The sequence below is a fragment of the Leptodactylus fuscus genome, chromosome 2 (assembly GCF_031893055.1).
Source record: "Leptodactylus fuscus isolate aLepFus1 chromosome 2, aLepFus1.hap2, whole genome shotgun sequence".
Lineage (NCBI taxonomy): Eukaryota > Metazoa > Chordata > Amphibia > Anura > Leptodactylidae > Leptodactylus > Leptodactylus fuscus.
In genome coordinates this window covers 51,388,594-51,403,218 of record NC_134266.1, presented here as the reverse complement: position 1 = coordinate 51,403,218, position 14,625 = coordinate 51,388,594, and the positions used below count along the sequence as shown (strand labels likewise).

At 40.8% G+C, this 14,625-nt stretch overlaps 1 protein-coding gene across 2 annotated transcripts in view; it reads left to right on the top strand.

Annotated features, from left to right (window-relative positions):
• The window catches only part of PIPOX (pipecolic acid and sarcosine oxidase), a 228,954-nt gene that overhangs the window by 33,802 nt on the left and 180,527 nt on the right, over window positions 1-14,625 (top strand). For both annotated transcript variants that reach the window (XM_075263782.1, XM_075263781.1), the window contains exon 3: window positions 12,048-12,261. In XM_075263782.1, coding sequence (XP_075119883.1) covers window positions 12,048-12,261 — 214 coding nt within the window. The remainder of the gene's footprint in view (window positions 1-12,047; window positions 12,262-14,625) is intronic.

Sequence of the window (14,625 nt, the reverse complement as noted above, 5' to 3'; positions counted from 1 at the left end):
CATGTTTATGGATACATTTCCAAAAATTCTGCTGGTGAGGTTCCTATACTGGTCACCACAGATCTACTTGTTATAGTGGTGACAGAGATCAAGTAGTTTTTTTGTCATCGGTGTAGACTTGGGCCCCAAATCTTTTGAGCAGTTAGGTTGGGGGCTCATGAGCTCATGTTCATGGTGGAGCGAGTCCCACTCATTATCTTACGTTTTGCAATGACGCCCATGGATGACTTGCAAGTTTATTACAGACTATAGTGTTGTTTATGAACGACAGAATACCAAAATCCTTAACTAAAGAACCAAATATCATTACAAGCCATCTTACCTTTATATTAATTACTTTAACAAAACAAAACCCAGCATGTGCAACCAGCCTTGCATTAAAGACAACCTGTCAGCCTCTCAGACAAGTCTGTTATAGTAACTAATTGTATTTGCCATAATATGACGGCTCTGGAACATGTTTTCAGGAGTCTCGGCCATATTTCGAGTTTAATGTTGACCATGTGTTTAATGTATCTGTGTTTTTTCACTGTTTTTTCACTCAACTGTTCACTTCAATTATGAAAAAAATTGACATCTGAATGTTACCAGTTGGGGAAAAAGACAAAATAGTTTTTCACAAAGAACACAATGTATACTAAAACAGAGACAGGTCCTCTTTAAAGGGTTATGCCGTGAAAAGTATGTATCCTGAAGGGCGTTGATCTGAACGCTGAAACGTCTACGAATATTGGCATTCATCCTGACCACAGCTAGGCTGAATGTAGGCGCACACTTGTGGACTGCGCTCCCATTCATTTTGGCGAGTGCTATACTGTGCTGGGCTATCTCCAGTGCTTCCATCGAAGTGAATGAGAGTGTGAATTCATCCCTCCTCAGAGGGGGCAAAATGCTTCTGAAGATCGGTGGAGGTCTCAGGCCTGCTTCACATCTACATTCGGTATTCCGTTTGGGGAGTCCGCATGGGGACCCCCCGAACAGAATACCAAACTCATTGACAAGCGATGAGCTTATAAAAGCACACAGACCCCATAGACTATAATGGGGTCCGTGTGTTTTCCATGCGATCTACGCACAAGTCAAGTAAAGAACTTCATGAACTATTTTCCTCTCTACATGACATGTGCTGATACCGCGCTGAAAACACACGGACCCCATTATTGTCTATGAGCTCCATGTGCTTTTATAAGCCCACCGCTTGTCAATGCGTTCGGTATTCCGTTCAGGGGGTCCCCAAGCCGACTCCAAGAACTGAATACCGAATGCTGATGTGAACCAGGCCTCAGCGGTCAGACCCTTTGCATGATATAACCCCTTTAAGTTTACATCTGTATTTGATTTGTGGGTGTCCATATACACTTTGTACATGTTACATTGGTTCCTTTTTCAGTGTTAACATTATCTTTCAACTTTTCTGTCCGTCTCTTAGGAGATACTTCCTCAGTAACACATCTTGAGGTGTCAGCTGAAGCCTTGAGGCTCCACTATGCAGTATTGTTATTCCATACTTTTATTACAACGTGCTGTATATCTCAGTGGGGCTCCATACGCCGCAGCTATGTCGCTTTTGGCTCGGTCACCCCTAGTGGGTTTCTAATTAACAGGTTACACCTTATTACGAGCACATTCAATAATATGTGCAAAGTCCATGAGTAGACGTACCTGTGTGAAGAAGTAATAGCCACACTAGAATAAGACATAGGAACATTTTCTTCTTCCAGCACTGGAATTAATATTTAATACCTCCTGTTTTCCCTCGGCTGGGGAAGTATTTCATTGTTAAAAATATAAGGATATTCCACGTAAGCCTGGCTGTCTGCTGGAGACCTTCAGCTCACAGCTCGATGATAAATATAGGGATTAGACTGGGTTGCACTTTAAATAAACACTGATGTTTTGGTTCCCTTAAGGACCGTCTTCAGTTCAAGCACCTTAAGAACATGAAAAATGTGCAGAAAGGCAAGAATTGTAGACGTCAGTAGTCTTAGATTCTCCTAGGAGTACTCACAGGCAAGGGGTAGCGTTTGGTGGAGCATCAACATAACTTTCTTGTTATGTCAAGAAATCCAAGGGTCACGGAAGATACAGGTTACAACAAGTCTTGGGGGCAATACATCTATCATCCGATATCTGACTTGTGGTGTCAGGCCCAAAAACTAAGGCTCAGTTCACGTCTCGTTTTTACTATACTGCTTTCTTTTTTTGTATAGCAAAAAATCAGATATAGACAGATGCTAGGAAAAGTGCCTCCAATCTACATGGACTTCATTGAATAAAAAATATATACTGTACATCAATGTCCTTTTTTGCAGAATAGGGAAAAGAGTCCACCAATCCCGCTTCCCCACTAGTGCCTCCTCCTTTCTGACTGTTTCCAATGTCCATGCCAAATGTATTGACGCTTGGGGCAGCATTGTTGTTAGTATAGCAGGTGCAGTTTCAGAGCCAAAGTAAGAACCAGTGCTAGATATACTGATTAAAATGGTAAATATGGCACCGTGTGTCCAAGACCTCCCGGGCCACACCAACTCCAACCCCACAATGGTGTTTGCCAGAGCCCCAGATGGTGGGGATGGACTTGGCTGCACTACGGGTCAGAAAATGCCAAACACACAGCTCACCACAAATGACGGAAAACCAGACACTAAGACCAGCAGACGTTCCTGGTTGCGGTGTAGGTCCAAGGATCCAGAAGGCTGAAGCAGGTGGTCAGCAGGTGGTGGTTAATCGTAGTCATACAGTCCGGGTTGTCAGCAAGAGGGCAACGCAGTACAGAGGGAAATCCAAGTGGAACGTCAGTCAGGCCGAGTCAGTAACAGAAATGGTAGTGGAGTACAAAGCAGGGTTCGGGAGCAGAGGTCTAGAGGCAAGCCAAGGTCATTAACAGGAACAGGCAGTGTATGGAATCAGGAGGCGAAGACAAGGTCAAAGGTCAAGGTAAAAGGGTCAGGAACACAGGTAATCAGATCAGGGAACGCTTACTATCAGGATATGGAGATCAACTGAATAGCCACCACTGGAGTGCTGTTAGCACCCAGCTTAAATAGCACACCATAGGACGGGGCAGATTCTCAGGGAAAAACCCCACCCAAAACCAGAGAATCCAGACCTACAGAGATTATCCCATGCCAGCCCTGACCAGCCTCCTAACAACTTCTCTTTGTCTAATACATCAGCTCTCTGCCAGGTAGATATGCCTGATGTGCCGACCCCGATGGTGGTGCGGGAGGTTGCTGACCCCTGTTACAAAGATGTATTATATTCACATGTTCTGCTCTTTCATCAATAGTTACTTTCTAATGAGAGGAATTCTCTAAGCTGTCCTCTCTAAGACTCATTCACACTTTTTGCAAATGAATAAGAAAACGTGCCATAGGAGCTGTGTATTATGTGCAGTGGAAAGCGCAAAACCCCTGTAAATTAAGATATAGAAAACTATAAGAACAATAAAATAGACTTGTCAATGTGAAACACATGAAAAACCCAATAACAAATGTACCACTCTCTATGACCGATGAGTGGAGGCTGCAAAGTGGGGTTCAGCGTCTATTTCTAAGTCGCACCGTGATCACTCTACTGATTCCAATATCTGCCTTTACCCTCTCGAAGGTCTATGGAGTATTGCAGCCAGTTATTACAGTAGATTACATGTTCTGATCCTGACAAGAAGCAAATATATCATAGCCAAGTGTCTAAACCCTAGCGAAATATAGAAAGTTTATGTATCAATGACTCCAATAATTACTTCATCACTTCCCTCTAAGATTTAGATCCCAGAAGAATGGAAACCTAGACTCCAATCTGAGTGTATGGTAATATTGTCCAAGTGACGAAGCTGTTCTCTCTATGTAAAAGAGCTAAAATATTCTTATATACCCTGATCATGTAACAGATATACTGCAGCAAATTGTGGAACAGCGTCCTCCAGTGTCTCAGGGGCCACATTTGGCTCTTGTCTTCCATACATGTAACCCTTTAGTTCTTGGAAATTGCAGATAATTTTGTTGTACAACTAATACCAATGGTGTTGTAGTAGGACTAAAACTTGGCTCCAGGGTCAGGTCCATGAATCTGGAGCTTATACCTGGCTAAAAACCATATCAGTTACAGTAAGAGAGTACGCACTGCACCACACAGTATTATAGCCACTTGGCATGTCTCTCGGTAATAGTTCCTTCTTAGTCTGTTCATTTCTCGATATAAATGATTTAATGGAAATTTAGAACATCTTCATTTGGTTCATTACAGTAAATGATGGAATGATATATTTGGTAGAATTCCCATTATTACTCACACTTTGCATTTTGATCCAGTTTTTCCATGCTATTATTATCAGCCAAAAATAAAGGCTCTTGTCTCTTGTGGACCCATTGCCATCAAAATGAATGTGACGTACAACGAAAAAAAAATTGTGGAAGGAATATTTTCTAATAACATATTTGGATGGTAAATGTTACTTGTGTTCTTCATAGTGGTTTTCTGTTACCCCAGAGACTGGATAAGACCTTGCCCCATGTGGCGGAAATGCCACTGAAAAAAAAGCAACCTTTTACAGTCACAGCAAAGCTGATGTGATACCATCGAATGCCATCAACACTTTGCGGTAAAATATGTGCTGCAGAAACACAATGATTTCCAAAACCATTGCAGGTGTGGAAATTGCAATATGTCAATTATACCTATGGAACTACCAGACAGAAAAGTAGTTAGTGTGCAAGGGCCCTAAAAAAACAAAATAAAAAAATATATGGAGTATTAGTAGAACAAGGAGGATTAGTAGAACAAGCATCCTGAAAGCACTGTCCAATGTTATGGCTGTTTGTGGCTTTAGCTACTGAGTCTAATGGAGAGATGGTTTTGTTTGAAAGTGGGTTTTGCATAGATAATTGTATGGACCTGAAAACCACTTTCGACTAAGGCCGCACATAGCGGGTCGCAGACGGAGTATTCCTTTGGCAGTCAAGGAGTAAGATGGAACCTGCGGTAAGACGCACTTTCAGGTCTCCTAGGAAACCTATGACAGGCTTCTCGCCCCTCTCCGTGACGTTGTATAGCTGGGAATGGTACATGGGAATTTACTGTGACGTGTAGCCACTCCCCGATGTATCCAGATTGGTTACAGATGTTCTATGTCGTCACGGGGTGGGCGTGGTTTGGCCTTTATATATCTGGACGAAACAAGGATGCATATTTATGTACAAAGGGACACATAGGGATAGAATTTTAGGAGGGTGGAAGGTTATTGGTACATACAAGTAAACAATTCATCAGTTCCCAAGGTCTTTATCCGTTCAAAGAGTGGAATTTTATGGCTGCTTCAGATCAGTGATTCCTGTAAGATACCATAAACCCATGTGACAGATTCAACCCTTCCTGGAGTGTGTGAAAGCTTCAAAAGCCTGTAATCTGTCATCATTATTAGTTAGCCATTAAAAAAGGTATCAACTACTGAAGACTCTATCTCTATCTACTATGAGTAAATCGAGTCCTTGGGAGATGCCATTTCCTCCTGTTTGCTTTTCCTTGACCCTAGCCTTAGCATGACGTGGGATTGTATATTAATAACTATCCTGATATAGTACTGTGAGTACACTGCCCTAAAATATTATTCCCCACATAACCTATATACTGTAAGTAATAATATTCTTATATTTTCTTTTATAGCCACTTGGGATATTAACGTATTATTTCCAGACTGAGAACTATAGTTAAGAATCTATAAGGTCTTTCTACATCATTCTTCTAGTTTGCAGCCTGCTTAAACTCTGCCGAGAACATTGGATAACCAGAAGCAGGAAATGTGTTTTGTTGCATTTAGGCTTATCCTAATGATTTTTTTATTGAGTTCCGGAAAGCCAGAATAAGTTGAATAAATTGATTTGTGTTTCCTTAGCCGATTTCTTAAATTATCCTGTTGCTTCCAGGCGAATAGTATGATTACATCAAAACTGATAGAGTGGCAATTCAGTGCTAAAGTTAAAGTACCGTTATATTATAATATATATACATAGGGAGTTATTCACCTTCCATTTTGCATGCGAAGCACATGCCCAAAAATAAATAATTTAAGTGCATTAAAGTAAAGTAGTACATTTGTTTTTCTAATTTCTGTGTCCCTTTCCTCCCTCGCCTTGGTTTATGGCGCCCTTTGCCTATAATTGCGTATATATATTCTTCTCAATAAGCGCTGAAAGAAAAACACTGATTATAAATATTTCCGTCCTTCCACATGAGCCCAGCAAACTCTAAGCACTTTATATTGTGTACTGTAAGGAAGCTTAACTGTGCAGGAAAGATTTTAAATCCATTCATTTGAATGGAGCGCATATCTTCTGCAGCACCGGAGAGAGGGGCCATGGTGAATGCAGAACAGGGTGCCACTGTGTGTTTAGCAGCTGTTTTGATGAAATTTATTCCTATGAAATAAGAAACACATTTAATTTATGTCCAATTAGAAATTCTAATCTACGTCTTTCCAACCACCAAACTTACGGACAATGACTCGGGAGGAAAAGTTGCTAAAGACGAGATGACATTGACGTGACCTTGACTATGTAATTGTGTTCCACTCATTAGCTTGTACTAGTCTATGCAAGCATTGTCTTTTTCATTAATTATTTTTATTTTCATTGTCTCCTATCTGCAGTCACTGTATATGGAACATAATAGCTATTTCTGGTGTCTTCAGCTGTATTCTGGCGTTAAAATGAAAATCACTATGTACCGTGCACGTTCCTTTGTCTCTTGTGTGCACATTGCTATTTCTAGCTGAGACTCCCCGTCAAGGGCAATTTCACCTCTATGATAAAATTGTTTGAAAAAAAATCCCCCATACCCCACCTTACATATTTCATTTCCAAGCTGCCACTCACAGGTCTCCATATGCACTAATGTCGCCCCCCACACTCCCACTAAAGGGCTGTTGCTGTGCTTCTTCTATAGTGTTTCATCTAACAATACATCTATTTTAAGCTACTTCAGGGATATCACAGAATACAACATAAATGCCTCCGGAGACCATACTGAGTAATTTCCCAGGAAAGATACAATGTTAACCCTTTACTTTCAGCAGGGCCTAGCTATACCGCAACATTTGGCCAAGCTATACTGCAACATTTCAGCAAATTCGCCTACAAATCACGTGTGTTTGGTGATCTCAAACTGGGTGATCCTCTGATAATGTAACACTAAATATACAGGTAGAGTGCAAAAAAATCACCATTGTGTATCAAAAGTGGAATGGACATAATTATTAGAATGGGATGTAATGATATATGTAAGACATTAGAATATTAGAATTAAAGGGGCTGTATCAGCAAAATCATGCTGATAGAGCCCCACATATGCGTGAATAGCCTTTAAAAAGGCTATTCAGGCACTGTAAGTGTTATATTAAACTACCCCCCGTTTTAAAATAATACCCTAAAAAAAGAATGTGATCTACTTACGCATCGTGCACGCTGGGCGGGCATTCAGGGTGTGTCTTCTTCTTCATCCATGCCTCTTCTTCCTCCGATGTCCTCCGGTCCCATCCTCCTCCGGCGCTCGCGAACTGACATTGATAAAAAAAAATGCCCTGGGCGCATGCGCAGTAGACATAGTAGAAGCCGCATGCTACTGCGCATGCGCCCAGGGCATTTTTTCTATCAATGTCAGTTCGCGAGTGCCGGAGGAAGACGGGACCCGAGGACATCGGAGGAAGAAGAGGCGTGGATGAAGAAGACGGCGGACCCTGAATGCCCGCCCACCGTGCACGATGCATAAGTAGATCACATTCTTTTTTAGGGTATTATTTTAAAACTGGGGAGTAGTTTAATATAATATTTACGGTGCCTGAATAGCCTTTTTAAGGTCTATGCACACATATATGATTTTGCTGATAGAACCCCTTTAAAGGAGAAATTTATGGGGGAAGACTGTCAAATTGAAAGGAGGCTCTAGTATCCTGCTGGGCATCCCCTAGCTTGAATAAGATACTTTTCGACATGGAGGTTCTGTATGGTATCTTGCCCTCAGTTGTTGCAGCTGGGCTTGTAGATTCTGTTCATTGGTATATTGCAGAAGCTGGCATCCCTGCTAGTCCCATAAATGTTCAATTGGTTATAAATCTGGAGACCAGGTGAAGGAAGTGTGGCAATCCTGTAGAGACATTCCTGGGAAGGAAACCCTTGCAGTGTATGGTGTGAGCATTACCCAGATAAAAAGCCAGTTAGAAGCCTTGCCATGAGAGATAACACATGTGGACGTAAGATGTCTTACACATATCGGAGAGCTGTTATATCATTGCTAGAGGGACCGACTGTCATATGTCATGGCTCCTCAGACCATCATAACAGCAGTAGGAGTAGTGTTTTACAGCACAGCAAACACAGAATTGAAGCACTCACCACAAGGCCTCTATACTCAGACTCAACCAGTGCTGGATCCCAAAGAGACCCTGATTTTTTTGCTAAAGACAATATGGTTCCAGTCTGTAGCAATTCAAGTTTCTCATTCATGATACTACTGTAAAAAATGGCGATGGTGGCTAGCTGTCAATGGCAGGGCATGTAATGGATGTGGTGACACCAAATTTCCGGATAGAGACAGAATGTGTAATGAAAGTGCCACTGGTGTCTTTATGATGAACAAGGAAACTATGGGAGCTGCTTGTGTTTATTGGCAGAGCAAATTATTTTCTTTAATATTGGCGGTCTAAAGCCGTTTACCATGTATGCCTGACCTCACATAGACACTACTCGCAACACTTCCTAACAGTTAGGTCAGAACGGCCTAGATGGCAGGCAATTCGCTTCTGTCATACCAATGATGTGCCCCCTTTCGAAGTCTGTCAACTGGGCAAATTGTAAAAAAAAAGTCTGTTATGAAGAGATACGATACTCAAAAGTAGCCTCTGAGAGCCTTTTTATAGGGCAGCAGGGGAAATCACTTCTTGCAACCTCTTGTTGCAAGTTCCTGTGTCTAATCAGACCACACCTCATATACAACCCTGAGACATAACTACATTTATTAACAATTCAACATATTAAATCTGGGTGGGTTTTGGTGGGGGTATTGTCAATGAGTTTAATATTAAAGTTCAATGTCCTGAAAATCATGTAGTAAACTTATAATTATATAAGTATATCAGCAAAAGTATTGTTAACCAGGGGCAAGGGTACACAGTATGTGCCATAGAGGTAATCCATACAGTTCCTATCAGACCCATCGAAAATGGTAGCCTATCACATGCTAGCCAAAGCAGCAAATACACCATATTTGTGCATCACTATGGGGCCCACTTTACTTAAATAATGCCCTGTATGTATACATAGAATTCACAGAAATCGTAAATGTTAGTGCCAAACTAAAAGTGACATAGTGACCATAGGGAATAAAGGAGTTTTCCAACAACATGTTTATCATCTGTCCACAGGACCATCAATAAATGTATGCTTGCTGGTGCCCAATCTCTGGGCCCCCCATGATCACTAATAGAAGGGTCCTATGTCCCCCGCTGCTCCTAATAGCAGGACTGCAGTGAGGAGGAGATTGAATGGTCGGCTTCTCTATTCAAAGTCTATGAGACTGACAGACATCGCTGAATGTAACATCTGTTCTACTGGCTGACTGGTTTTCCAGTGGTATGGATAGAACCCAGTGATCATAATATAATAAATCTTACAGATAGGTGAGGAATCGACTTTGTGAGAAAATCTCTTTACTTGCATTGAACACCTTTAAATAATTCTGCTGCTACATAAAACACCCATGCATAGATCTGTATTTAGACTGCAATATAAGTGCACAATATGAAGGATTCATAAAAGACAGTGCGGGACATTGAAAGATTTTGTAAACCATATTTTGATTTGTGTGAGAAGAGAATGAAATTGAGCTGCCACATATAGGCCATTGAAGGAGTAGCTATGTTCCTGGAAGATCTCATAAATTCCTTTAAAGGGAGTCTGTCATCAGAACCAGCATATCAACCCAGCCCCACAGATAGATAGGATAGGGTCATCAGACCCCAGCATATCAACCCAGTTCTGCAGATAGATAGGGTAGAGTCACCAGAACCCAGCATATCAACCCAGCCCCAAAGATAGATAGGATAGGGTCATCAGACCCAGCATATCAACCCAGACCCAAAGATAGATAGGCTAGGGTCAGAAGAACCCAGCGTATCAACCCAACCCCAGAGATAGATAGGTTAGGGCCACCTGAATCAAACTGTATTTCCCCTTGTGAATTGCTGCCTCTGTTGCTGAGATATCACATTTTTTGTTGGTATGGGAATAAGCTCTTTGGAGCAATGTGGGTGTGCCGTCATTCCAAAGAGGTAAGTGGCAAAACCTTCATTGCTCCAAAGAGCTGGGTTGATATGCTGGGTTCTGGTAACAGACTCTCTTTAACTAGTTCCAGACCGTTCATTGACATACTCATATGTCCTTGCAAGGTTAAGCTGTACTAAATTAAGCAGCTGCAAGATGGGGATGTTGCTATTGCCATAGGGAAGACAATAACAGTTTATTACCATCACTGCACTCCCGATCGCAGTATACACAACTCTCCAAGATACTGTATCACATTCATCAGTCACATGACCGCTAGGGGCTGAGAACTGTGTGAGCTTCTGGTTTCTAGTGGACCCAGAACAGTTCTACAATATATTTGCCCTGTAACTAATGTATGATACCCAGTTGCAGGAGAGATCAACAAAAAACAGGGAATTTTAATTTCCAATTCTGACCTTATGAGGGGACACAATGTGTTAAAAAAAAAAAAAAAGAAAAGAAAAACCACCACTACCACGCACACATTGCAGGTTCTAGCCCTGTCCCGGTTACACAATAATAATTGAAACCTATATAAAACTCGCTGGAATGGAGAAGGAAACCTATTTTAAAACATTTTTTGTAGAACTTTGCTATTAAACAAAAAGAAAAATGTGAAAAATGACATATTTACCCTCATTTCCTGTTTAGATATTGGATATCCCACTTGGATGTTAGTATAAAGAAAAAACATGGGAAAATAAAACAACAAAAAAATAAAGAAGTAAATAAAGTACTAAAAATTATTTGAATAACCCAAAGGAAAAAATGTTATAGCCTTCAAAACTGTATGTACAAAAAAATTGAAAATGTGTCTGATACTGAATCAGGGAAAATAATCCAGTACTAAATTAGTTAACTAGTGACTAGGAGGATATCGTCACTCCTTGGGGAGAGACCACCATTTAGGTGTGTGGAGAATTATTAAGCCATTAGCACTCCACTGTGCAAGGCACCATGGGAAGAATATGCAAATCTGTCTTCCATGATGTAATTAGGAAGTCAGGTGCCTCAGTGTTGCAAACCAATAGAGGGCGCTCACTGGAATGTGCAAGCCTGTCTTCCCTGATGTAATTAGGAAGACAGAATTTCAGTGATATAGCCAAATAAAGGCTGCTCCCTTTAACATCATGCTTGACCTTCCAAGAGGCCTTTGTTTTGCAATGATGCTGGGATTATTACCAGGTATAGTCTCTCAACCGAGGACGGCCGTTTCGATGTTATTGCATCTCGTCAGCCCAGTGTAGAGAGGACTAACTTGGTAGAGGTGAGAGGCTTAGACAGGGTTAGGGGGGATATCATCACTCCTTGGGGAGAGACCACCATTTAAGTTAACTAGTGACTAGTAAGTAGACTTAGTGTAAAGGAGACTTATGAAACATGAGATATTTTTTTAAACATATTTGAAGTTCTTAGAGAAAAAAGTTATTGCCAGTGAGCCCCCAGTAACTAGGGGGGCCATATCTTTTGAATAGATAGATAGATGATAGATAGATAGATAGATAGATTGATTGATTTTGAAAGAACTCCAGATTGATCAGGGGCGCAGTGGCAATCCAATGATCTATGTCATTTAGTATGTTGTAGTTGGTGATAGGTCCCCTTCCACTGCTGACCTGTAACCCCCTAGTTTATTACCCATTATGATGCCCATTTGTCTACTAGAATTGATAGAATTTTTTTTTATTTGATGCATTTTTTAGATCATTTCACTATACTGTATATCTACAGGAAAACAGGCCTTCTGGTCATAGCCCCTTCTGGAAATGAAGAGTTTGAGTCAACATGTAGGAATTTGGAAGAAAGACAAATATCATGGGAGACTCTGACGCAAGAACAATTTAAGAAGAAATGTCCTGAATTTATTCTGAAGCCTGGTGAAGTTATCTGTTCCGACCATGATGGCGGTGTTCTGAGTGCTGACAAGGCCTTACGGGCTGTGCAGGTGCGGTAAAACCTTCCCACATTGATATTCACTCTGGAGTTCTGTAATGTCTACATGATACACCGAGGCATGTACACATAATTATACACCCATACACAACCTGATAAACAAAAGATTTCCTGTCCCCTGCTAGAGGCACATTGGAACGTTCCCCGTAATTAGATTAGCTAATGATTAAAATATATTTATGCAGAATTTTAAAACCTCCTTTTCAGTACAGACACGTCTTCATTCTACAGAGAGCACGTATCCAAAGTGTGAAATTGCTTTGTTCATAAACAGTTCTTTGTTTTCCGGTGGAAAGAGCAACGTAAGTCTTCGGGGACTAGACCAGACTGCAGTATAGTTCTGTTTCACTTCCTCAGAGTTCATCTAATGGGAAAAAAAATAAAAAAATCTAGATCAATTTAAACATGTTTCCTTACATTATATTTGATCTATATCTAATTAAACATACAGGTAAATTAAAAGGGTTGTTCACAATAATTTGACTGATGTGTACAAGTTGGGATTGTCACTGGGTTTAATTAAACTTTCTCTTATCTCCTCCTTGTATATGACTGGAATACACTAACTCGGGATGCAATTAAAGAGGACCCGTCACCTCTCCCGAAATGTCTGCTTTAATAAATACAATGAAATATAATGAATTAAAATGAAATAATAATTAATAAGCATCTTTTATCATAACTTCACCTATACATCTGTTATTCCTACTGGCAATCTGTATGTGTTACCAGCTGGGTGTGTCGCTACTAGCTGCACTGACCCCAACAGGTAACTCCTACTTGTCAATGTATTCATTACAGGGAAGGATAAGAGAGGAGCAGCACAATGCACAGTTCTATAAAAAGGTGCTTTAGAATTATTTCATGGAGAAGATCAGACATGACGGGTCAGCAGGGCTCTTTAACCACTTCCAGACCGCCCATAGACTTTATATGTCCGGGAATTGGTTGCTTGTTCTGACAGGACGTGCCGGTACGTGCTGTCAGAACACAACAGCTGCACGGAGATCGTGCAGCTGCTGATACTGGAAATCGTGCAGCTGCTGATACTGGGAGCTGGCTGTAACTTCAGCCAGAGCTCCAAGAGAGAAGACAGGGAAGGTTTATTCCCTTCCCTGCCTTCTTGATCACTGTATATATAGCGCTCAATGAGAGCTGTATATACAGCTATGCGCGCCGCTATGATGGGGCCGCCCTCTGACCCGGCGGTCACGTGATCCGCCGGTGTCAGTGTCTTACAAGAGCTGCTGGGTCCTACAGGACCCAGATCTGCTCTGTATACTGTGTATACAGCGTGCAGCATCTTTTATGACCTTATGGGGACACCATCTGAAAAAAAAATATATTAAAAAATGAATTAAAAAGTTTAATTAAATTAATTAAATAAAATAATAAAAAAAAATAAGTAAAATAATAGGCCAATAAAATGCCGTTATTAAAGGTCATAGCCCCACCCCCGACAACACCATACAAAATAAAAATTACCATAACAGAGAGGAAAAACTATTTTAGAAAGTTTTTCAGTAGCACTTTGTCTTATTAAATTTAAAAAAAAAAAGAAAAGTTAAAACCAGACACAATTTCCCTCCTATTTTGTTTATATTTTCCCGGATATAAAAAAGAATTAAAACACATTCGAAAATAAAAACAACATAAAAATAAAGCCCTATATGTCCCCGAAAAAAGATGCAGAAATTAGTTGAATGAGACATATGAGAAAAATGTTACAACCCTGTAGACTGCACATACAAAATAAATCTAAAATGTGTCTGGTCCTGGACCACAAATTGGCCCGGTACTGAAGTTGTTAAAGGGAGTCTATCACTGCCCCCAGATACTTGAAACCGCTTCCATACTGCTATAGATGATGTTATCAGAATAAAAAACATACCTTTCTTATGTTTCAGAACCCCAGGAATGCGAAGAAAAAGCACTTTTATTCTTTATTCAAATGAGGATTCTGTAGCATAGGGGAATTTTCTTCAGGCACTGAGCACTGCTGCATCACCACTAAACAAGCCCATCCTCATTCACCTTATCCCCCTGGGTAGTGTGTTGATCAACTTAAACTGGATCAACTCCCACCGCCTAGGGGGAGGAGTTGAATGCAGGATGGGTGTGTTTAGTGATGATGCAGCAGTGCTCAGTAATAGAAGAAAACTCCCCCTGTCTTTCAAGATCCTCATTTGAATAAAGAATAAAAGTTCTTTTTCTTTGCATCCCTGTGGCTGTGCAACATATAAAAGGCATCATGTTTATTCTGCTAACAGCATCTACAGCACTGTGGGAGCAGTTTAAAGGAGCTGGTGGCAGTGATATATTCCCTTTAACATCACAACAATGATCCCTTTAGGTC